The sequence below is a fragment of the Prosopis cineraria genome, unplaced genomic scaffold, assembly GCF_029017545.1.
Source record: "Prosopis cineraria cultivar Desert tree isolate PC_DT_omini unplaced genomic scaffold, ASM2901754v1 PC2, whole genome shotgun sequence".
NCBI classification, from domain to species: Eukaryota; Viridiplantae; Streptophyta; class Magnoliopsida; order Fabales; family Fabaceae; genus Prosopis; species Prosopis cineraria.
The window spans coordinates 9,899,376-9,922,998 of NW_026555333.1; the positions used below are offsets into that span (position 1 = coordinate 9,899,376).

Sequence of the window (23,623 nt, forward strand, 5' to 3'; positions counted from 1 at the left end):
CAGAATAGATGATGCACTCTTAAATTTAAAGAAGGGACTGATAAGGTCATAACCCTTCTAACCTTTCAATATTGAATCTGTTTATTTCAGCTTATTTTATAAAAAAATTACTTTTTTAAAAATATATATTTTGCAAGTTTTTAATATGTTTGTTTAAACATTTAAAAATAATCACAAAAAGTATATTTTGAATCATTTAAAAAGAACTACTTCTGATAATTTCTAAAAATAATTTGATGCGATATATGAGAGAGAATGTTTTTTAAAAAATAAATATGCAGAGATATCATAAAATTTTTAAATAATTAAATAATAATTATGTTTATAAAATAAAAATTAAAGAAGATATCATAAAATTTAAAAATAACTAACTAATAATCATTTTTTTATTATTGTAACCAATCAAAAAATAATCTCTTTTTATGAAATATCTAGACTATTTAAACATTACTTATTTTTAATTTTAAATAAACAGGCCCATTGTGTGTGTATGGCCATTATAATCTTTCTGGAATTCGTGTAATGCACATGGTTTTTGATTTTTTTTTTTTTACTTAAATCCACGTCGTTGATAGTTTAAGCCATTATGGAATAGCAAGCCAATCATGGGTTAAAGAGCTTGACAAGCATGACCCGGCCTTGAAAAAAAGGCAAGCAGGAAACTTTACTTTATAATATGAAAAATAAATAAAGGAATATGGAATTGGGTATTAAGATATCGGCCAAGAAAGATGAGACCCCCAAGGCTTAAAATATTTGGGCTTATGTGTAGATGTCTAATAAATTGGAAAAAGAAGTGCATGAAGACATTATAATATGGTCACATAATTCTTGTGGGATGCATGTATGATAATATAATTGGAAGTACGAGACCTAAGTGACATGTCGTGGAGGTTGGAAAAGCAGGAGCCAATGACAACAGCCTCCTCAATCCTTTATGTAAGCCATTATTTTTTTTTCCCCTGATAAAGAGAATGAGTAATTATTTTAAAATTTGCATCAAAATATATTTACTTAATGCCCACATGGATGGTGGCAAGTCCATATTATGAAAGTCCAAGCATGATTCTTTAAATGGCCTATGAGAGAGTGACAACCATGGGGATATTTTTACATTGAACTTTGGGAATAGGGGTGAAGTCAGGTTGGTTTGGTTATTGGGATGAAATAAAAAGGAAAGACATGCATGGATGGTAAACAAAATAAATTAAAATAAGATTGTGTATTGATAGAGATGAAAATTATAGAAAAAAGGGAAGCCTTGGAGTGATGGAATGGGAACAAGGATTTATGGCTTTATTCATAGCAATTCTCATTCTCACCCCTCTAACCCCATCAAGCGTTAAATTTTTTTTTTTAGATTGTCTCTATCCCTCTACCATTCTACAAGTTTGTTTCAGTTTATTTTGTTCTCCATAAATCATTACATTTCTCTCCAATAACTAAGCCCGAACGGGCTATTAGTGTTTTTTTTTTTTGGCCAACAATACCAGGTGGAGAAAAGGAAAATATTAAAAGTTCAGCTACTTCAATTGAAAAATTATCAGTTCAATTACATATTAACATTCATGATTTTTAGATTCTATGCAAATAATCTTCTAAAATTTTAAAAATGTACAATAAATTCCCTAAACTTTTACATTTATGAAAATATTCCCTAGCCATTAGTGTTTTCATCATTTTACTGAAAAGAATATATGGTATATCGAGGGTTTATTTGCACGACTTAAAATTTAAAGAGAATATACTCAAAATTTGGAAAGGCTTGTTACGTGCAACAAAATAATAATAATAATAATAATAAATAAATGACCTTGGGTTCATAGTAGGATTTTATAGAGCCGGTAATTTGGGTGAGTTAGGCTCGATTCAGGTTGAGATTATCTAGATTGGGCTTGAAACATCCTATCATCTTTAAAAATTCATATAGCCAAGCTCAGTTTTAACTTTTTTCAATTGAGTTTAGGTTGATCCGTCGGGCTTGACCAAAATTGCCAACTCTCTATATATATAGAGCTAAAAATTTCAGCAATCAAGTTTATTTAGATTAGATTTAAAGTATCCTATCCTCTTGAAAAAGTATATATAGTCACACCCAACCCTAACTTTTTTGAACGGGTTTAGGTTGGCTTGAATTACCGACTCTATTATCTTTAAATTCAAATAATTTACAATTGCAAAATTAATTGCATGCAATGGGTTCAAATCCTCCTAGTGAAATGAACGAATCATATGTAATGCCTTTAGAGAAAAATTAAAAAAAAATGTAATGATAAACCGTGTACATGATTCTACATATTTAATTTATTTTCTAGACATATGATTGAATGTTTGCAAATTGCAAAATATGTAATTTGCCTTTTCCAAAGGACTATGTATCTCAAATATTAATAAAATCTATACCTATATATGAAATCATAAGATGCCGCCCTTCTTAATACAACACATGTTATATCAAACTCCATGCTGATGCAAACTACAATCATTTTAGAACATGAAATCGTAAAATATTAAATTTTAATGTGTGCTTTTTTTTTCTCCTATCCTCTAGATAAGTTGCATTGTAGAAGGATATTATAGTCGTTTTTTGTAAGTCATTTATTAAAAACTTGATTATTAATAAATTTCTTCCAATTTAAATTTCTTTCGTTTTGAAACAATATCAACATTCTAGCCAATAATTGTACCTCCCCGGTCCTCCCCTCCATTTTTCAACAATGAGCTTCGCCCCCATCGCATAATTAATCCTACTATCCTAATGCATTTAATAATGATTTTTGAATATTTTAAACATCACCATATCAATATATATACTATCCTAGTATAATATAATTTATATATTTATATTATATGTTATTAATACTATAATTCAATCAAAATTGACTGATTGTTAAGAGCTCTCATTGCTTTAATGAGTGATTGTGAATTAAAAAAAAGTTCAACTCTTATATAACTAGCACTTTAACTGAGAAAATCTATCCCTTGCCATCTCAAATGAGGTAATCTCTACTATCAAAAATCTAAAAAATGAGCCCAATTATATATAATTAGTAATATAACCTTTTATAAATTTTATATTTCATGATATTGATTGATAACTAATAATATACTTTTTTTTTCCAACGATAACTAATAATATTATATATTGATGATTAATCATCAAGGGGGTAAAAACATTAATTTCAATTTTTTAGTTTTTCTCATTATTTTTAAATGGGTTGGTTAATATAATTATTATTTTTATGTATAACTATTAGATGCAAGCAAGGAACATTGAATTTTCATCCGTCCTCATTATTTAAAAAAAAGTTGTATACTTAACTTTATATATTTAAGGTACTTGTATCTAATTATATTAAAACATGTGAATCCTTTATAGATTATTTATTTATAATAATTTTTTATTAATTAAATTAATATATTAAATTACATGTCATGATTTAACTGGATATAAATATTTTAAGTATATAAGTTTAGCCCATTTTAAAATTCAAACAAAAAAAAAATTCAAATTTTTAAGCACCCTAAATAAGTTTGTTACTTGGATTCATCGTCAGTGCACTGTATTCCCGACAGTGCTGTCATTTCATTGACGTGTTGACATTTTTATTTGCTCCCTGAAGACAACATGCATGTGTCAATCTATTGAAAATTAGATTGTATTTCTTGTGCTGTATGAAATTTAAAGATCAAGATATCTTATTAACAAAATGTAATAATAAATCTCATGATACCCGTAACACAGTTCCATGAATTTCACAGAGATAACTAGATTAACAGTATCAAACCTTGTAATGAAAATGCAGACACAGTTTGCTGGATCCTGTAACTCAGGTCAGATGTTTTATAAACAAACACCGATAAGTTAAGAAGAACCAGAACACATGTTTGGGTTAGGAGGTAAAACTAGTGGAAAAACCTTCGTGTAGCCGCAAAATTCTAGCTAGTCGTTCCCTTCTATTAAATAGCATTACTGGCTGCTATTTTAAAGATATTTTGTTATGGATCTTAATATTTATGCTGTCCGTTTTCAACTAGACTGTCCAAAAAGTCCAAAAAGATGTTGATTATCCAATGAAGCCCCAAATCTTGGGCTCCTTGACGTGGGCCCAGAGAGGGATAGCTACTGTATTAAAGACATCAACTAATTTTACCCACAAAAAAAAAGACATCAACTTTGCATTTGTTGGGTTCAATGTCTTGTGGTTGTACTATTCAAATACTTAATAGGCTAGGCTGATCAGCCCCCTGACTAATCTAAAATCATTCCAGGTCAGGGATGCGTGGATTGATGATGATGAGCCATTTTAAGCACATAACAACGTGTCCAATACCTTCATAAGATCCAAATGGCATGAACCACATTAATATTTGCTACAGTGAGAATACACACTCATGCCTATATTCTTTCTGGCTTTTACGATGACAAATTTTGAAAATATTATTTTATCTTTAATATACAAGCAAGTTAAAGTAATTAATATCCTTTTAAATTTTATCCCTCGCTTATTTATTATGATTATTAATTAAAAAGAAGAGTAAAATTAAAAAAATATATAATTTTAATAATTTTAATGATATAACTATCATTTTTTAATAAATGTGAAATTGACTAAATTTGCCTTACTTATATTAAGCACGGGAAAGAATATATTTATAGCCTGCATTGAACTTTCTTCCTTTCTTTTCTCTTATCTGAATCATTGTTTTTATTTTTACTTTCACTATTTTTTATACAATTATGTGTCAACAAGATAAAACAGGACTTTTACACACTCCTCTCACGTAATGTTTAATATCTGTACTATCAGTGACATTCAAACCTAATTAGAGATAACCTTTTAAAGATATATTATGCATTCACACAAATTTAAATTCAAAATTGTATATTTAAGCGTCTATCGTAACCTTTAACGTTGGAACCAAATTAAATTAGTGTTGCCAAAGCAAGTTCACTCTGTTTGACTCCTTTTTTTTTTTTTTTTTCGGACGACAAGCTTCATTGGCATTAAAACATAAAGGAGAGTACAAACGAAGCAACTTACAGAGCAACGAAAAGTTCAACAACCACCGAAATAAGATAACAAAAGCAAACCAGAAACAATACAGTAAAACAAGTGAACCAATGCCAATTCATTCTCCTGGAAGAGAAGCATCTGAGAACGCCATTGAAGCTTCGATTGCATCATAGGTCAGAATAGCAGACAAGTTATATCAAAAATTGTCTGGTTTTATGTAAAAGCATATAACACGAACACACACAAGTTACCTGGCAAGTTAATCAGGAAGGCAACTCTCAAGAGTCACATCCAATCCAATGAAATACTAAATGCTGATAACCGATTTATATAATACTCCCTCCGTTTTCAAATATAGAAAAAAAAAACTAATTTACACATTAAAAAAAATTAATTAAATATAATAATTAAGTTTGAAATTTAAAAAAATTGAACTAGATTATTCATGTAATTAATAAAATAAATTTGTTTAGTGAAAATAAATATTGACTTTATGATAACAATTTGAGAAAAATATGATAAATACTTCTTCAAGTTTATAGTGTTGCTTATATGAAAACAAGAAGACACTTGTAGTTACTGTTATATTTAAAAACGGAGTGAGTATATTCCACAACTCAATAATCCATTCACCAACCATGCAATAGCAAAAGCTGAAGCTGAAAGGTCCAACACGTGCCTTAGGCGCGTCAATGTTCAATGAACTCATCTCAACAAGCCTTGCCTAACAAATCAATCCCTTCAGCAGCCATAACAGACTCAACCCAAGCCCCCACTTTATTTCAATATCAAGAGAACGTCAGGGAAATATGAAGCCTCTAACAAAGCTCCAAGCAAATGAGAACCCACAACGTCTTTTTAAGAGCTAAAAGTAAACATCATAACTCCGAACTCAAGCTGCACTAACTAACACAAATAGCGGGTTGTCCCCCAGCCTTTCTCGTCCCTGAAATAAGTCAGACAGAGGAAGAAAATTAGTTCATTGTAACAACGAATTTCCGCTCTACAAGCAAGATTTGTGCAAGTTAATTCATCACCCCCAACACTCCGGAAAATAGCCTACAGGGACAAGTTATGGACTAAATTTGAAAGGCAGTTATGGTAAAAGATGAGATCCATAGACATTGGTATTCCATTTACAAGAACACTTTATTCAGTACCTTCCAGCACAAAATTAAGCAGCAATAATAAGCTTTCTTCAAATATAGAATTTTGCAGATGAGCATTTAGAGCCATGAGTGCAACTCTATGGGAGAAACTACGAAAACATCAGCAAATCGAAAAGGACAAACATTTAAAGAGGTGTTGAAATAATTTTCCGAGAGTCTTCAGCTTGCTTCGCAAATGCCGTTACTATATTCTAGTCAAAGACCGAACCACTAATGATGACTATGTAAAAAATTTGTGTTTGTTGATTTAATGCCCTCTCAAGGAAAGCAATAGATTACTTACATGCCCTCTAGAACTACCCGAATTTGTAATGACATGCTGCAGATGACAAGCACACTTTTTACTTGCATGCTTCATATTGCTTGCCTTTTCCTTTTCTTTTGATAAACTATTGCTTGCTCTTTCTAGATATGTAATTTACGAAGATGAATGTGTTAATTTTTTTTTTAAAAAAGGACAGGAAATTACAGAGCAGACCATTTGATCAATTTTAGATGCCTCTCTCAATCCCCGTGAAACACAAAACAACTTCACTGTACACAAGTTTCCTTTATAACATGCATTAGATTTTGTGGAGATTATATATTTCAGCTGAACAAACATCTAATAGCCATGGAAAGATAGACTGTATTTGCACTTGTGTGGGCATACCTTCAACTCTGGCAACTCAATCACACAAGCACATTCAACCACTTCCACCCCCACACGTTCTACAGCAAAGAATAAAAAGAATAACTAAGAATGTGCCGAACATTAATGTTAAAGAAGAAAATTCACCAATGATAAAACATGGTTCCACATGAAAAAGTCACTTGTAATGTAAGCATACAGTATTTAGATCAGGTAATACCACGCTAAGTACTCATAGCAATGTCACCAATTGTTTCTATCCTTACAATATGTGCGTTATGATCTGTCTTTTTTTCTTGAAAAAGAAAAATGAAAGCTGTGAAACAGATAGCTATAAGAGTTTATAAGGAAAGGCTTAAGTCCAATATTTTTGCTCATTTTCACAAATTCATCAAACCTGATTATTCCATCAAGTTTTCTTTCTGAGATGTTGATTATACAATCAGCCAGACCCCACATTAAATACAAGCAGCCATCCTTCCACCAGCACTTATCTTTCAAAAGATAGGTCCCAGCATATAAAACCAAACATACAAGTGAGATGACTGCTTGGGTAGGATCCAGCTAAAACATAGATGAAAATTTCTTGAGTAATAAGCGATATCTATATAAAAATAAATTCTAAAAGAAGCTGACTATTTACAAATCACAAACAGTGCAACTCATTTCAAGCTCAATATAATCCTTTTTTTTTTAATCTCTTTAAATACATTTCATTGGGTTAGATGCAATTTTGTTTTGATTAATCCATTATTTCCTCAAATATTTTAATATGATTCAAACGTTAGAAAGAGTTAGAAAGCTAAACAGAATTTTCAAGAAACTTTCAAGTTATTCATCTCTTCCATACATTGGGGAAAAGATGTTTAGCTTCTCTTAAAACATGCATGTTGGAGTTAATATCATGCTTTTGCAGCTCAAGGGAAACTTTAGGTCTTGATCAACTACCAAGCAGCTTGATTGCAGCACATAAGGTGCCTCCAGTGGCAATAAGATCATCAATGACTAAGGCTCGTTCCCCTGGTTCTACGGCCCCCACATGCATCTCCATTTTGTCAGTTCCATACTCCAAAGAATACTCTTCTGAGATAACCTCCCCTGAAAGAGAATCAAAACAAAATCATTAAAGCTCTTATCTGTCACATAACACTCAGGTGCTTTTCAAGTAATGGAAGTTGGCACAGTGAAGTATCACATAACCTATAAGACTGCAGACAATATAGATTCAAATATTTATAGCCATAAATAACAATTAACCAGCACCAAGGCCACAGAAAATGGTGGTGGTGAATTTATGCTAAATATACTAAATTTCTTCAAAATAAATTTAACAAACATATATATGTATTTTTGAAGTAGAGAAATATCAAAAGAAGATCTTTGCAAGACTCACACCATTAGTTTTTGTTTTGAGACATGCACTCAAGTTCCTGAAGTTTCATATTTCCAAACTCAAGTTAACAAGCTGGGGACATTGCAGGTTCAACTCCCAAGATACACAAGTAGCCTAGCTAGTAATGCAACAAGAGGTGATCTTGAGGACAACAGATTTGCCATGGTCATAGGTATCATGGGGTGAAAGAATAAAAATCTTCCAAGTATCTTTCTAGTGATTTTTTCCCTGTTCAATCTCTTAATTTTGGATTTTCTTACAAGAGAGAAAACTTAAGGTAGATGCAGAAGACCCTGAAACAACTTTCATGGCATAAAGGGAAAATGAAAAACAGTCCCTATCATTAAGATTCATTCAACTTCTAACAGACATGGGAGATCAGAACAAAATAGCTGAATCAATGTGAGAGTTAATTAATGAATTAATAACATTAAGTCCTTCACCCAAGATAAATAATATCATGAACCACTATACCATATTTGTTCATTTGGTCTAGTAAATACTGATACAGCTTATTTATAACAGCAAATTTGGAACATCATGCAGTATACTAGTTATTTACTACTTCCTCTAATGCTATTTATAAATCACTTCCAACATGTTTCATCGGAACCAAGAAAAACCTTAAACCTCATTAACTTTGTCTTAAAATTTAACAAGTTTCCTCCTTTACTCCTAATAAATGTTCTTAAATCTCATTGCTAGTATTTTTATTCAAAGCATTTAATAAGGGCAAAAATGTAAAGAGGAGCATTGAAAATTGACAAGTGCTTTATAAATAAGACCAAATTTTTTTCTTCTCTCTTTGCCTTATAAATAGAACCAAAGGAGTAAATGTGATCATCAAGCAAGAGTTATCTGCAAAGAATTTTCCCCCAACTTGAATGTGGTGCTTTCAGTAGAACAACACAAAATATTTACCTGGCAATTTATTGGGTTTTCTCATGGGCACAAATTTTGCCCCAATAGCTAATGCAATGGGAGGACCAAATATAAAGCCTCTTGCTTCAACACCTACATTTTGCATCAATGCAGTTGTCAGGCACAACTGACAGAGTATCTTCAGTAGATTATAAAACAGATATAATGAAAGGAAAAAAATTCTGATAGTTTGTAGGGATTGGTGAGGAAGTATGCTCTTGCTTTCTTCTAATAATGGAAGAGAAGTTACCAAGTGGCATGTAATTGAGCTAATGCCACGTAAAGATTATTGATTCAATACAATTTCCAATGGCATGAGTGGTTGAACTTTAAAAGCTTCCACTTACAGAGAACACTATCATCATTGTTTCACAAACCATCTAAAAAAAGAATGGATAACAACATGCTCACTCAGACCTAAATAAAAAACAAACAAAATGACTTGCTCACACACACACACACACACACTCTTGTGTCTGACACACTCATGTAGAAAACAGCAAGAACGTGAAATAAAACTTAGAAACTTTAGATTTTATCACATTATTACGAGCATATAAATGCTTTACTTCTCAGTACTTCGGAGTTACTGCTAGTGAACACAAAAAACAGACAGGAAATGGTTAGCTGAAAGGGATAGTGGGGATCTTTATTCTCAATAACAAAAGATTTCTGCATAGCTTTGTTCTTGTCCTTCTACTTAGATAAGCCAAATTGTAATGTGCTCCTCTTTAACTGAAAAGGAGCTTTAGGAGATATAAGAACAATGTAGTTTATACAAATATAAAAGGCTACAAGTTGACATCATTATAATAAAGATTTATGTATTCCTTGAGCGATCTTCAATCTCAAGAGAAAGGAGCTTCGATATTTTAACTTAAGGTCCTGAACTAGGGTACTTTAGAGACAGAAAAATGTATCCAGGTAAACTAAACGAACAAGGGTAACAAAAGCCAATTAAACAGCAATCTTTGAAAACAGATTTGCGGAAATACCTGCCACGACAGAGATATTTTTATCTCGATATCTCTCCACAAACAAGTCAATCGTGTCTTTGAAAGCCTTTGTATCAAGAAGCAAGGTTGTTATATCTTGAAACATAATCCCTGGCAAAATCAAGAGTACAAAGATAAGACCCAAAAAGTATGCTTCTTTTAATGTAAAACTAAAAACCTGAGAACAGTAAAATGCAACATCATCATATAGAAAATAATGCTGAAACTAAGAAAACAGAAAAATAACCAGTGAGTTTTTTTTTTTTTTTTAACCTGGCTTGGGAAAATTTGGGATGACTCGGATTGCGGAGGAGATTTTCGCTATGCGAGGGTCTCGGCCATCCTTCACAGCCATCTCTTGATTTTGTACAGAGTCACCCGCTGCCCAACAACGATCAATCAAAGAGGATGAGGGAGGTGCGAATTCACAGAAAGGATGGGAAGTGGTGTTGGGTAAGTTTACAAGCGAGGTTAGAAAAAAAAACAAAATACAATGATTAAACAACCCCATCCCTTGATATTCCCAGTTTCACTTTGTGAGGAAGAGAAGAATACTGGCCAGTGAAGACTGCATATTTCAGAAAAGCAGATTTAACAAAGAAAGCATATTGAAGGTAATTTGTGGGATTCGCATACATCAGTGAGAGAGGTGAGAAATTACCAGGAGAGCGCAGACTTGCTGGAGCAGATCGATCGGTAAGGAAAGGATTCCCCAGTAACAATGAGGACGATGGATTCGAGATCCTAAGAAACCGAGGTTGAAAGCGAAGAGAAGAGGGAAGTGTGCTAGTAAAAGACGGAAACAATGGATTCAACGAGCGTACTCGGGAAGCTGATTGCATCGCTTATCTTTCAAAATATGAAAGAGTGACATAGATTATAAATGGAGAAAAAGGATCGACAACAATGCGTGGCTTTGGATTACAGTCTAAGCCGCCACCCTTACTTTCTAAAAAGTCTCGTAATTTCATTATTACAAGATCAACGGGGTCAAAGCGCTGGATCTTTATTCTCATGTCGAGCACTTCATAAAGGGCAGGGGCATTTTGGTCCACCAAAGTGTCTGAGCTGCAGTCTCCCACTCCCACTTCGCGATTTATGTTTTTTTAATGGCTCAGTCTTCTTTTGTGATTCACATTTTCATGCCCTGTTCATATTTATCGGGAGAAAAGAATTAAATACAGATATTTTGTTGTTTTATTTTTTAAAATTTTTTATATATTTACCCTTATATATTTAATATATTTATTTTTAATTAAATTAAGATATACTAATCTTTTACAAATTATTTATATCATAATGAATTTTTATTATTAATTTTATTAACATATTAAAATTGAATTATCATTATTTAATAAAATATAAATATATTAAGTATATAAAATTAAGTAGATAAGTAATAGTTAAACCATGTGTATTTTTCTCATGGAACAAACCATGTGTATTTATTTACTCATACATGTCACAAGATGCAATATGATTTAAGAAAATATTATACAATTTGATAGATGCAAAATTTATATGGTATAAAAAGTTACATAATTTAGTCAGAAAAAAATGATTACATGAAAATAAATAAAGAATAAATATAATATTACTACTACTAAATAAAAAGCTTTGAGGGAACATTTATTTTTATCCTTTCAGAGCGTTTTTGAAACACTCCGAAAATAGACGCTCTTGTATGTATAGAAGTGTTTTTTTAACATTTAAAAAAGGCTCCTGTAAGTCAGCCTGCAAGAACTTCTCTTTGCTGAAACGCTCTCATAGGTTGACATGCGGAAGCTTTTCAAAATAAAAGAGCTCCCGCAGGTTGACCTACAAGAGCCTTTACTCTAAAAAGTGCTTGTGTATAAGACCTGTACCGGAGCAAAGAAATGGTCTCGTAGGTTTATTTCAAAAAAAAAAAAAATTCATTTTCCTATTCTCTTCCTACATTGTACATCATGACCGATATTAAAAAAAATATATGTATATAATTAATTTAAGTATATAAGCAATTCCACTATATATACAAAAGTTCAACCAACAAATTTTCAACACTACAATAGACATGAATATAATGTAGATTACAATCTAAGAATTTTAGAACAATTCAAATACTTGAAAAGTACAAATAAGTACACCTAACACCATTCTTATTCGATTGTAGAGTACTCATTCACAATCTATCTGCAAAAAAATAAGGAAAAATAACTTAGTTAAACCATAAATGTCATATTAATTATGAATACTATCACAGTAATCACACCCAGAAAGAATATATGCACAAGCCAATGAATTACTCCATGCTAAGTTTAGCTCCTCCAAAATCCGAGCCAAGAGAAATATCAGCATGAGCAGATCAAAAGATCATCCATAAATGCTACAAATTCACTTGTTCCCTCTTATTGCAGGCAGCATTGCTGGAAGCTAAGAAAGCAAAATGAAAAGATAGTATACATAACAAACTAGAACAGCTAAGAAAGGAAAAAATCTATCCACAACAACGTTCAGGCTCCCAGATTTTCTTAACGAAAGGATAGATATTACGACACCAGTGAAAGGTAGCCCTGGATTAACCCGAAGTTTAGTTACAGTTTTGCATGCACAAGCAAACAAATCATATTAATACTTTTTAGCACGAAGCCCCCTTATATTGTAATATGAGCCTTTGGTGTCAACTCTAATAATCAACTCTCCCCCTATTAGGAGAATGCTAAGTTTCCTGAAAAAGAGAGCTAGATACTAATACCATATAGAACAGAAATGCATTTATCGCCAGGAGTAATCTATCATTTCGCATTAACATTTCTATCAAGATACTCATGTAAAGAACATGGAAAATGAACTGCATATAAGAATGATGAAAGGAAAAATAAAGTATATATAAAAAGATACAAACGTGCAATAAAAAAGTAGTCATACAAATAGTAACTTATATGATTTTTAAAATGTGGGAACCATGCACCCGCATCCAAACTTTGACAAAAGATGGAAGAATGAGATCTCTGGGTGGCCATGAACTTTGCAAAATGATCTGAACAGAAAATCTAAAGAAACAGATCTTACTTTTTAGGAACCCGGCCCTTGCCTCATTTTTTTGCTTGAGACTTCTTTCCTCCAGATAAAATAAATCCACAAATTATGTAGGCAATTTTGAAAAAAGTATAATACATCCACAAAAGATGCACAACCTCATAAGTCGCTACCTTTTCCTTAGCTGCAGCAACTTTTATTTTTGCTTCTTTTGCAATTTCAGCAAATCTTGTGTGCCGCTCATCAATAAAACTCCTTAAAGTCCTGGACAGATGTAAATCAGAAATCATTCCAAAGAAAATTAAGACTATAAGAAGGACAAACTTGAAATTTAAGTCCCCACCTAAATTCCAAACTCGAAATTTATTGTTGTTATATTGCAGTACCGTTTCGACAGTAAACCCAACTGCTGCTTCAAGTAACCGAATAAATCTGTCAGTAACTAACTATACATAAGGAGATGTTTAACATCATACATACAAATTGTCCACATTCTAATTCTAATTTTCCATATATAATTAAGCACAGTATAATAGGTTAATTTTTTTGGAGCTTACAGTACAATATAGATTAATTTTTACTTCAAAGCTCTACCAAAGAAGGCTTTTGGAACTCTTACAACATGCAAGTGATTAAGCATAGTATAACAGGTGTGCTCTGATTTAAAGCTCGTATATCATAGCCACCTTGACCAAACACTTATGAGGAACCATATTGAACACTTTGTCACTTTGTCTCAAGTTTTTCTTCAGAAAGTTGTCAGCAACCACCTCACTCTCACCAATCAACTGAACAACATCAGCTCTCATCATTCTGTCAACGGCCTCAATGTCTCTTTTAACAGCCTTTTGCGGTCTCTCTTCACTACAAGACTCTTGGACTCCATCTTCAACCTTAGTTTCACCATTCTGTATCAGTATTCTCTGTGACACCCAACCCTATCCAAAAATGAATTCCTTCAACCTCTCAACCAATAATCTCTCGCAAGGCTCTTGCTCGTTGCGCACGTCAATGTACCCATATCTCAGCTATACAACGGAACACGTTAAGTGCTCTGGGTTCCACATTCTAATTCTAGTTCTAATTGTACATAAGATGTTCTGATTCCGTAGAGGGATGGGCAGAACAATCTTAGTGCATGAATAGCATTCAAATCACTAGAAAATCAGATCAGATCCCAAAGCAGAGCCCTAATGCTCCCTGCAAAATAGTAAACTAAACTGGAGGTAGCCACAACATTTCAAATGGAACAAACCTACAATCGAACGAGCTGTACATAGCAATGGCCAAGCAGCAAGACAGCTTCTGAGGAGGAGACAGCAGTGACTTGGCTAAAGATTAGAGCCTGAGGACGAGTCGACAATGGCTCTGCACGAAATCTGGAGCTCCACACCTGTAGGCGAACAGCACGCGATCGACAGTGCCATAGTAGGTTGGAGCTTCACGGATGATCCACGTCGACATTGGAGGCTGGAGTAGACGATGGCGCGGCGACTACAGGGAGCTGTTCGAGCGAAGAAAAGAGGAAAAGCCCTCTGACCTAGCATAGATCTAAAAATGAATGGAACTGGTTGGGATAAAAAAATAAACAATCATTCAACCAAAAACATAAAAATAAATGAATACATAATGAACATACAGGAGCATTTTTCATATAAAAAGCTCCCGCATTGCACACAAACACGCTCTGGTAGGATTGGAAATGAAAAATTAAAAAAAAAAAATGCATCCTGCGCGAGCTTTTCTGCTAGAAAAAGCTCCGTAGGTTAAACATGTCGGGGCATTTGTATTCAAAAATGCTCTGTTATCTTTCACATTATAAGTTTAGAGCATTTTTTATTAAAACATTTCGATATGAGCATTCCTATAAAAAAAAATTGTAGTAGCGATATTGTTTGGTTGAGGGATATAATTTAGATTTAAAAATGGCAAGTCATTTATAATTAAATCGGTTGATTGCACCCGGGGGGGGGGGAGTAATTAAATTATTCCAAGATGTGTAAATACAAAGTTAACAAGATCAAATCCCAAATCCAATCCTACTATTCACGATAATATGTACCTACCTGTATTATGGAATTTTATCGCGTCCGATTAAGCTGAAATCCATATCATCGCTTTGTATAAAAAGGTTACTATCGACGCAATTTTTACTTAATTTCTCTTCATCCTTGTGTTGAGTTTTTTTTTTTTTAATGATTTTTTCTCTAACTTCTACGTAACCCGAACATCATCCAATTATAAAATTATAGTCGCAACGAATGACAGCGAAAAATACGGGAAAATTCCCCCGAGGCATGTGCTTTTCCATGAGAGTGCATGCAATTCTCTCATGGAGTAAAAGCAAAGGAAAAGAGGGCAAAAAAAAACACATAAAATCATTAGTTAAGAGTATGAGATAACCTAAAGTAAAAAAAAAAAGAAAAAAAAATACTAATAACATTATTTAAGTTGATGCAAGAGTAACCCATCAATTAAATCTTTCAAACATTAACTATTTAGCTAACATCTAAACAGACGTTACTCATTTTATTCACTAACGCGGATTAAAAATGGAGGCAAAAATACTTATAAAATCATTGGTTAAAGACATTCAGTAATTTAAAGTGAGAAAAATTGTAGAAATACTCATAATATTACTTTAATAGTTGCAACAAATGAACAATCTATCTATTTAGATATTAACTAAATGATCAACATTCAAAAAATTTAACGGATTGATCACTTTTATATCAACTTGGATAATGTTAAAGATATTTTTTCTCATTTTATCTCTTTAGGCTATTAGATATTTTTGATTGATGATTTCGTAGATGTTTTTGCTTCTTTGTCCAAAATTAAACCATAACAACCCTGTATTCTAAAAATATAATTTATTCGATTCTTCATTCTTTTAGTTCTGCATATATATTATTTCTTGTGCATGGTTTGCATTGGTAATGATACTAGAAAATTGTAAAATTACATATATTACTATGAATAATTCCTTTTCGGTGAAATAACGAGAAGGCCGAGGAAGCACGGCACATGGAATGCAAATAACACGTTTTTTTTTTTCCTCGGTAAACAGAAGGCAAAGCAAGTCCATTGCCTCTGTATAATACCTAGAAATTTGATAGTTCCCTAGTGCCTTTAAAAAGTTAGGATTAACTGTGTATATTTATTTACCCGAAACTGGAAATAAATCCCACGTGAAATACCGCGCGCATGTATTTTTTATACGTTTCTTTTTTTTTTTTATTTATAGGATGAAAAGAAAAATTAATTTTAATCCTGTTTATAATTATAAATGTAAAGCACTTTTTTTGTTTACTGCGTGCATCTTTATTTTTATACTCTTATTGAATGTTAAAAAATTATAATTTTAATAAAATATGTTAAAAGTGATTTATAAATAAGATAAAAAAGAAGTAATATTTTTATAATGACAAAGTTTATGATTTCTAAATTGAAGTAAGGGATGTGCAGACAGAAAGCAACGATGGCATTTGCGGTTAAAAAACCAAAATAATACGCACCCCTTTGGTTTTTTACCTTTGGTCAGAAAGGAACTTTAGCACACCAAGAGAAATCTGCATGCAGACAATCTTGCAAGGCACACTCATGGATCAGGAAATGGGTTCAAACTGATTCGAACATGTCCTCCCAACTTAGCTAGCATGGTCTTGGCAGATGGTCTTAATTTAGTGTAATTTTCTCTATATTTTCATTGTTGTCTGATGATTTTTCAGGCTGGGTCTGCCTTTGTTACCAACAACAAAAAAAAAAAGTAACTCTAGCTTTTGTTTTGTTGTGGTTTGCGAGATCTGAGAACTATATAAAACTCAAAAGGGCTCATCAAATTATCGGTGGGAATTAAAATTTAAGAGTTTTTGATTTTTCAACTTTTAACTTTTAAAAAAATGCTTTGGAATTTAAAAACTTGGCTCAAACCAACTTCTCAAGAGCACGTATCCAAAATAAATAAAGAAAAGAATGATGAAATTACAAGCATGACAATCAGAGACACAAAATGGCAAAACATTATCGAGTGTAAAGGAGAAAAAACCCTAGTCCTTCTAGTATGTTCTTTCTCTTTCTCGAGCATGAAGGAGAATAAGAAATAGAAGAGACGAGCTGCGCAAGTGAGGGTGACACATGTGAAGTCTAATCAACATATAGAGAATCACATTAGAAGTCGAGGTAAGGAATCTCTAAATTTCACACAGCGAATCCTCGAATAAGCCCCTAAGTGGTTAAAGCTTGCTTGAATTGGCATAAGAAGCATGAGAAACAATTAGAGAAGATTAATAGAAATGTAAAGTTTTTGCTTGTTGACATTGAGAATCCAAAGAGAAGTATTAGACAAAATCATGTGACTAATAATGACAGTAGAGGTGATCAGGAGGCATTCGAAGGTAAGTCACCTAGTGAATATAACACTAGGTGAAGATAGTGAAGACAGTAAACACTCTAGGCATTTAAGATTAGAGGGAGACAGTCCTAATGAGTACAATAATAGTAAAAAAGAGGAAGTGAGCGATAAGATGGGCCCAAGCATGTAGATGGGGCTGATGTTAAAGTTAAAGAGCCTGAGGATGAAGACAGGCCTTTTTTGATGTTAGGCATGACCCATAGCAATGGAGAAGAATTGAAGCAGGCCGTAAGCAAGTATGCTATAACCAAGGATATAAATGTAACCTATATCAAGAGTGAGCCAACAAGGGTCAAGGCCAGGTATATGGAGGGATTCCCATTCTTACTCTTTGCTTCCATGGATCAAAATTCATCTAGACTGAAGATTAGGACCCTTTATATGGAAAACATAAGTGTAAAGGTCTTTAAGAACCCTAGAGGCCACAGTACATAAAGTTAAAGAGAGGCTACAGTACAAGATTTTTGAGATGAAGAAAGATGTGAACCATGAGTTCAAGTTAAGTGTGAGTCTACAGAAGTGTGAAGGGGCAAAAAGGAGGATAATGTAAGAATTGGAAGGGAACTATAAGGATGAATTTTTTAGGCTTGAAGTACATTGTTATGAATTGGGGGATTCAAATCCTAGATCTAACATAAGCTTTGAGCTAAGCAAAGAAGCTATAGACTAAGGAAGGAGAGTCTTTAGCCGTATGTAAGTATGCTTTAATGCATCAAAGATATAGATCTGGACCTAGTATGTTTAAAATAGCTTTCTATGATTAAATTAAGTTACAAGAGCTTACTCCATGTGAACTTTGGTAGGTTAGTTGGAGAAAAGGGTGTAGGCCTTTCATTAGGTTAGATAGCACTTTTTTGAAGGGGAAAGCAAAAGGCATTCTACTGACTACTCATGCTTTGGATGCTGATGATTCTCTCTACCCTATTGCTTTTGGTCTGATCTAGAAGAATACCCATAATTGGAGATGGTTTCTGTAATGGCTTTAGACTTTCCTTGAATTAGATGATGGCTCACTTGTCACTTTGATGTTTGATATGTAAAAGATAACTAAGTAAATTTTTTTGACTTAGTATGATTTACACTGTATTGATTTATTGAGTTCTTTTATTCATAGGGACTCCACTTAGCTAAAAAGGAGGTATTGCCTAAGGCCTAACACATATTATGTGTAAGACAAATATATGATAACTGGAGCAAACGATGGAGGAAAGAGCAGTTAAAGAAAAAGTTATTCTTTTATGGTTGGAATACATTTAAAGAGATGTTCAAAGACAACCTAGAGGCCATTAGAGCACTAAGCAAGGCAGCAGCAGAGACTTTAGTATCATATCCTCCACAACCGTCAAACATCTCATTCAAACCACTTGGTCCAAGATGGCAAGGAAATTTTAGTGTTAATGGCTCCCACCTTGAAGGTCAAAGGTGAAGGATGGTTAGACAATAAGATTAAAGGGAAAAGAGATTGTCATTTAATGTGTTAGGTTTGCCTTTTGTATGTAGCCATTATGTATACGATAAACTTTAATGTTGGTACCATTCTTTTATGTTTTGTATGGAGCCATCACTTGTGTTCTGTGTGCTAACTGTGATTCAACTATGGCCTTATTTAGCTGCTTCGGCCTTGTATGGAGCCATCATCTAAGATGTTGTAACTTTGTAACAATATTGATTAATGTTATTGTCTTGTTGGCCAACCTTTAAAGGCTTATTTGTCTCATTATTGTATTTTGATAGCAATATATTGAAGTTTACTTTAGTTGTTCATTGTTCTATCTTGAGCTACTTCACTTCGTCTCCATTCTTCTTTGTTTCACTCTTCATCAGCTTAGCTAGATGTGTATGGGTGTGTACATGAGGTATAAAGAAACATGGCTAGATATGCCATTATCATAAATGCATAAGGACACAATTCTTCTTATAAAGAAACAGAAACAAAAAAGGTCTACATGACTAATTTTTCATATATCCATCTTCTTACAAAATTTTAAAAATTCAACGATCCTAAACAGAAGCATAAAGGGTTTATATGACCATTACAAAAATATATTACATTTTCATAAAGAAAGGAACAACTAAATATGACCTAAGGAACACCCAAAGACAATATTAAAGCTCTTATTGTCATTTTCAACTTCTTCTTCGTCTCCTCAAACCTGTGTGTAATGACATTAATCTCTTCTTCCTTCTCTCTTCATCCACGTAGCCCCTTTATTCTCTTCAATCAACCTCTCAATATAACCCAAAAGCTTGAGAATAACCTGCTTCAACCTTTTTTCCATTTCATTGTCCAGCCATGAGAAAAAATAACATCAATAATGTCTGCCTCAATATAATTTCCCCATAGAAATAGTACCTTAGTGGAGGTAGGTAGTCCACATCTCTAGCTCTTTGACTTCTAAATGAGACCCTCCTTCTTCGACCAATACTCGACAAAGGACCTGCAAAATTGCCCACCAAATTTTCTTGTGATGTCGTACTCATTGAGAAGCACCTCATACTCGATCTCAGATGGAGAAATGCAAAAGATGACGTCTCTTTGGTTTGCTTCAACATATCTTTAACTTAAATTCCTATTAGTACTCCTCATTTCTTCTTTTCCCAAACAAAATGCCATGTAACATATTGAAACCAACACATCTATCAACTCAACCATTAATCCAGCATATATGGCTTGTTAAATATGCAAAATCTCAAGCCTTATAGATGAACAAACAGTCAACACACATTAACTAAACGTTAATGTATTGGAGTAATGATTTTTTGAAATTGAGGGATATAAATGACCCATAGTTGAGTTTAAGATTATTTGTGTCCCTTCGTATGTATTTCAAGGACATTTTTGACCATTGACCCTAATTTTTATCATTAATGTATATCAAACCATTTGTGTTATTCTTGTCAAATGTATTAGATTTTATATATTTTATTGTTTAAAAAATAAAAATTTCATATTATTTAAAATCTTCATCATATATATATTTTCAATTGAAAATATGATTAACCCTAATGATGATAGTACTAACCATGCAGATAGCACTAATAGAGAGATGAATACAATTCATGATTCAGTTAGAGCCCATAATGTATATTATATATTAAACAATTAATCATGCTAATTTTTAATATTAATATATGTTGAACTATTTATTTTGTAATTTTTTCTAATATATGAAATTTATTTTTTATTCTTATTATTTAACATATCAAATGTTATGTTATTTGAAAATTTGATCACATTTTTTAAACATTTCTAATTCTAATGCTCCATCTATTTAAAAATATAAAGCATTTTTTGAGGAGTTGGACATTAAAAAATATAAGATATTTTTAGTCTTTTGAGGTATAATTATTGCCTTTTTTTAGAAAATGTTCCTATTGATGTTGACTTTATATTTATTATAGAGTATTTAATAGAGGTAAATATAAAAATATAGAATTAATTTAAAAGTAGGTAATTATTTTATTGGAGTGAGATTTGATGAAAGATATCTTTATTTTTAAATGAAGGAAGTATATTACATCTATACAGCAAAAAGTAAAAATCATCATAACTTTTTTTTTTTATAATTGTATACTCTGAAGCAAATTTCACTATAAATAATTCAAACAAATTTTGATTTATTAAAAATGACTTTTTAAAAAAATATATCTAAATATAAATTTTATTACAATAATTAAATTTTATTAAATTAATTTTTGTCAAATAAATTTTTAACTAACAAAAAAACTAAGCACGCATTTATTGTTACTATTTTTTTGAAAGTGCGTTGGATCTTAAGCATACAATATAAAGCCTGTTGGGTCCGCACCTTTAAAGTTGGTTTCCGTTTTCTCTTTATTTTTTCATTTTTAAAAAAATAAATTTCTGATCACTATATCAATATTTATAAAATATAAATTTATAATAAATGATGTTATACACAAATAAATAATCCCAGTTCATTCATTCACCGAAATGCCACCCCAGCTCATTTCTTTAAAGTTTGGCGAATCTTTGTTCTGTCCTTCGCCAGAGTAAATGAATAATGGTATTCTGGTGCCGCTGTCTCGTTTCAAGTGTGCATGCTGGGCCGGACCTATATCTCTCGGGCCTTTTAAGTCTGTACACCATCCTGCATGAGTGAATCCATTTGTTTAAAAACTTGGGAAAAAATGGTATGTCTTTTTTATTTTTGAGGACAAGGGATAAAAAAGGGGAAAGGACTCGTGTTAATATATAAGAAAAAAATTACTTAACTTTTTATATTTAAAGTGTTTGTTTTTAATTAACTAAAGACATATGTATCTATTATGATTATTTACTTTATAATAAATTTTTATTATTAATATTATTAACACATTAAGATTTGCATGTCTTGATTTGATTGTATGAAAGTATATTAAATATAGAAGGATAATTATACAAGTCTTGCCCTAATATATATCTCTAATCAGACTCAGTTTCATTGAAAGCAATTAAGATCTCAAAAATACATTTTAGTTGGAGTTTTGAGCATCTCATTCAATTTCCTGGAAAGAATTGTTTCCATAAAATGATGTAGCCAGGATAGAGAACTCACATGATGCGAGTTTGGAAATTTGTCCCAAAATTGATGGAATCGCCCAACAATTTTAATAGGAAAAAAACTTTTACACTTAACCTGATAAACTTAATGTGCTTATTTCATATTAAATTAAGATATGTGGATCTTTTATAAATTATATATTATATAATAAATTCTTATTATTAATTTAATTAACACATTAACATTTACTTGTCATGATTTAATTGGATATAAGTGTATTGAGTATACAAGGCTAAATTTATAAGTCTTACCCAAAAAAAAAAACTTAAACCTTACACTTAAGGTACTTGTTTTCAATTAAATCAAGACATAAATATTTATTGTGAATTATTTATTCTATAATAATTTTTTATTATTAATATTATTAACATATTAAAATTCACATGTCTTAATTTGATTCGATAAAAGTATGTTAAGTATATAAAGGTAAGTAAATAGATCTTGTCCTAGTTAGAAATTTTAAAAATACTTTCTTTGAATTTATAATTTATGAAAGATATTATGATAATTCAGTTTTCTTTTAATAGTTAAAGTTATTTTACTAACCTAAAATTAAAATTAGAGTTAAGAGATAAAAATATCTTATAAGTTTTATAAAAAGAGCACTAAGTTTTATTACTTTTTAGTCAGTACAATATTGCCTCAAAAGTTTTAAAAAGCATACAATTTTACCTTGTCATTAATTTTTACTAACTTTGATCGTTAAATGTTACTTTTTGATAGAAACAAAAGACTCGTGTGTCAACTTCCCCCTTCTCTTTCCTAATAATCCAGTCATATCCTTCATCCTCAAAGTTTAACCCCTCCCTTGTGTAGCTCCTTCCTCTTCCATAGAGATTTGTCCTTCCTGTCATTTATCTCTTGTTTCTGCCATAAAATCTTTTGTTGAAGCTTGCATATTTCCTAGTCTATGTCAATTTTCAAGCTCATGAGTGGATTCCCATCTCAACCCTCTCAGATATCTTGGCGACGGCTTGAAAAGCAGGGGACGTTGATAACTTTGTTCAACTGCAATGTTAATGGAAAGCTAGACGGTAGAGATCAAAACCTCAATGAAAGCAACTTAGGTAGCCGTGCAACAATAGATCCGAATGCATTTGGCTGCGTTCATGCAAGAGTATGTGGTGGTGTGGGAAGATGAGGAAGACATGATGTTGGCTTAGGTGACACAATTGAACTACCCTAAGTCTTTAGGTTTAGGGGATGTTCAAGTTCATTTGAACCTTTGAAATTTGTCTCAGTGGTCACTCTCTCTATAATCAAATGGCTTTTGTTTTCTTTTTTCTTATTTTGTTAGAATTGATTATAGTTGTTTTCAAGTGGATTTAGATGAGCCTTAACAAGGGATTCTCCCATCTATTATTGAATTTCTCGTCTAAATTTGATATTGATTGTTTTAGTTTTCATAAGTTTATCAGCATTTTTCAAGCTAGAGCTTGAAGTTTCAGGACTTGCCATTGGTGCTGAAATTGCTTCGATATGCTGGTGATTTAACATAT

At 32.0% G+C, this 23,623-nt stretch overlaps 1 protein-coding gene and 1 long non-coding RNA gene across 4 annotated transcripts; both read right to left on the reverse strand.

Annotated features, from left to right (window-relative positions):
• Positions 1-5,624: 5,624 nt before the first annotated feature.
• On the reverse strand, positions 5,625-11,088 carry LOC129303426 (adenine phosphoribosyltransferase 1-like). Its single transcript, XM_054942722.1, has 7 exons — positions 10,789-11,088; positions 10,401-10,508; positions 10,128-10,238; positions 9,133-9,225; positions 7,767-7,916; positions 6,840-6,898; positions 5,625-5,964 (listed from the first exon to the last, which is right to left on the reverse strand). Exons 1-7 carry the CDS (start codon positions 10,967-10,969, stop codon positions 5,911-5,913), a joined length of 756 nt encoding a protein of 251 aa, XP_054798697.1. The 5' UTR covers positions 10,970-11,088; the 3' UTR covers positions 5,625-5,910.
• A 997-nt stretch (positions 11,089-12,085) lies between these two features.
• LOC129300646 (uncharacterized) lies at positions 12,086-14,850 on the reverse strand. 3 transcript variants are annotated; one of them, XR_008590808.1, is made up of 4 exons: positions 14,785-14,850; positions 14,401-14,685; positions 13,489-13,554; positions 12,086-13,409 (listed from the first exon to the last, which is right to left on the reverse strand). It is a non-coding gene; the product is annotated as an uncharacterized LOC129300646 (long non-coding RNA). The 3 variants fall into 3 exon arrangements; XR_008590805.1 differs by lacking the exon at positions 14,785-14,850 and having other exon boundaries at positions 14,401-14,774; XR_008590812.1 differs by lacking the exon at positions 14,785-14,850 and having other exon boundaries at positions 13,765-14,774.
• Between the last annotated feature and the right edge of the window lie 8,773 nt (positions 14,851-23,623).

What these genes read in the sequence shown, in the direction of transcription:
- LOC129303426 (XM_054942722.1), bottom strand. Translation starts at nt 10,969, where the DNA reads ATGCAATCAGCTTCCCGAGTACGCTCGTTGAATCCATTGTTTCCGTCT. An exon ending in CCCAAATTTTCCCAAGCCAG is followed by an intron (nt 10,239 to 10,400) that starts GTTAAAAAAAAA and finishes TGATTTTGCCAG; the next exon opens with GGATTATGTTTCAAGATATA. An exon ending in AAATATCTCTGTCGTGGCAG is followed by an intron (nt 9,226 to 10,127) that starts GTATTTCCGCAA and finishes TGCAAAATGTAG; the next exon opens with GTGTTGAAGCAAGAGGCTTT.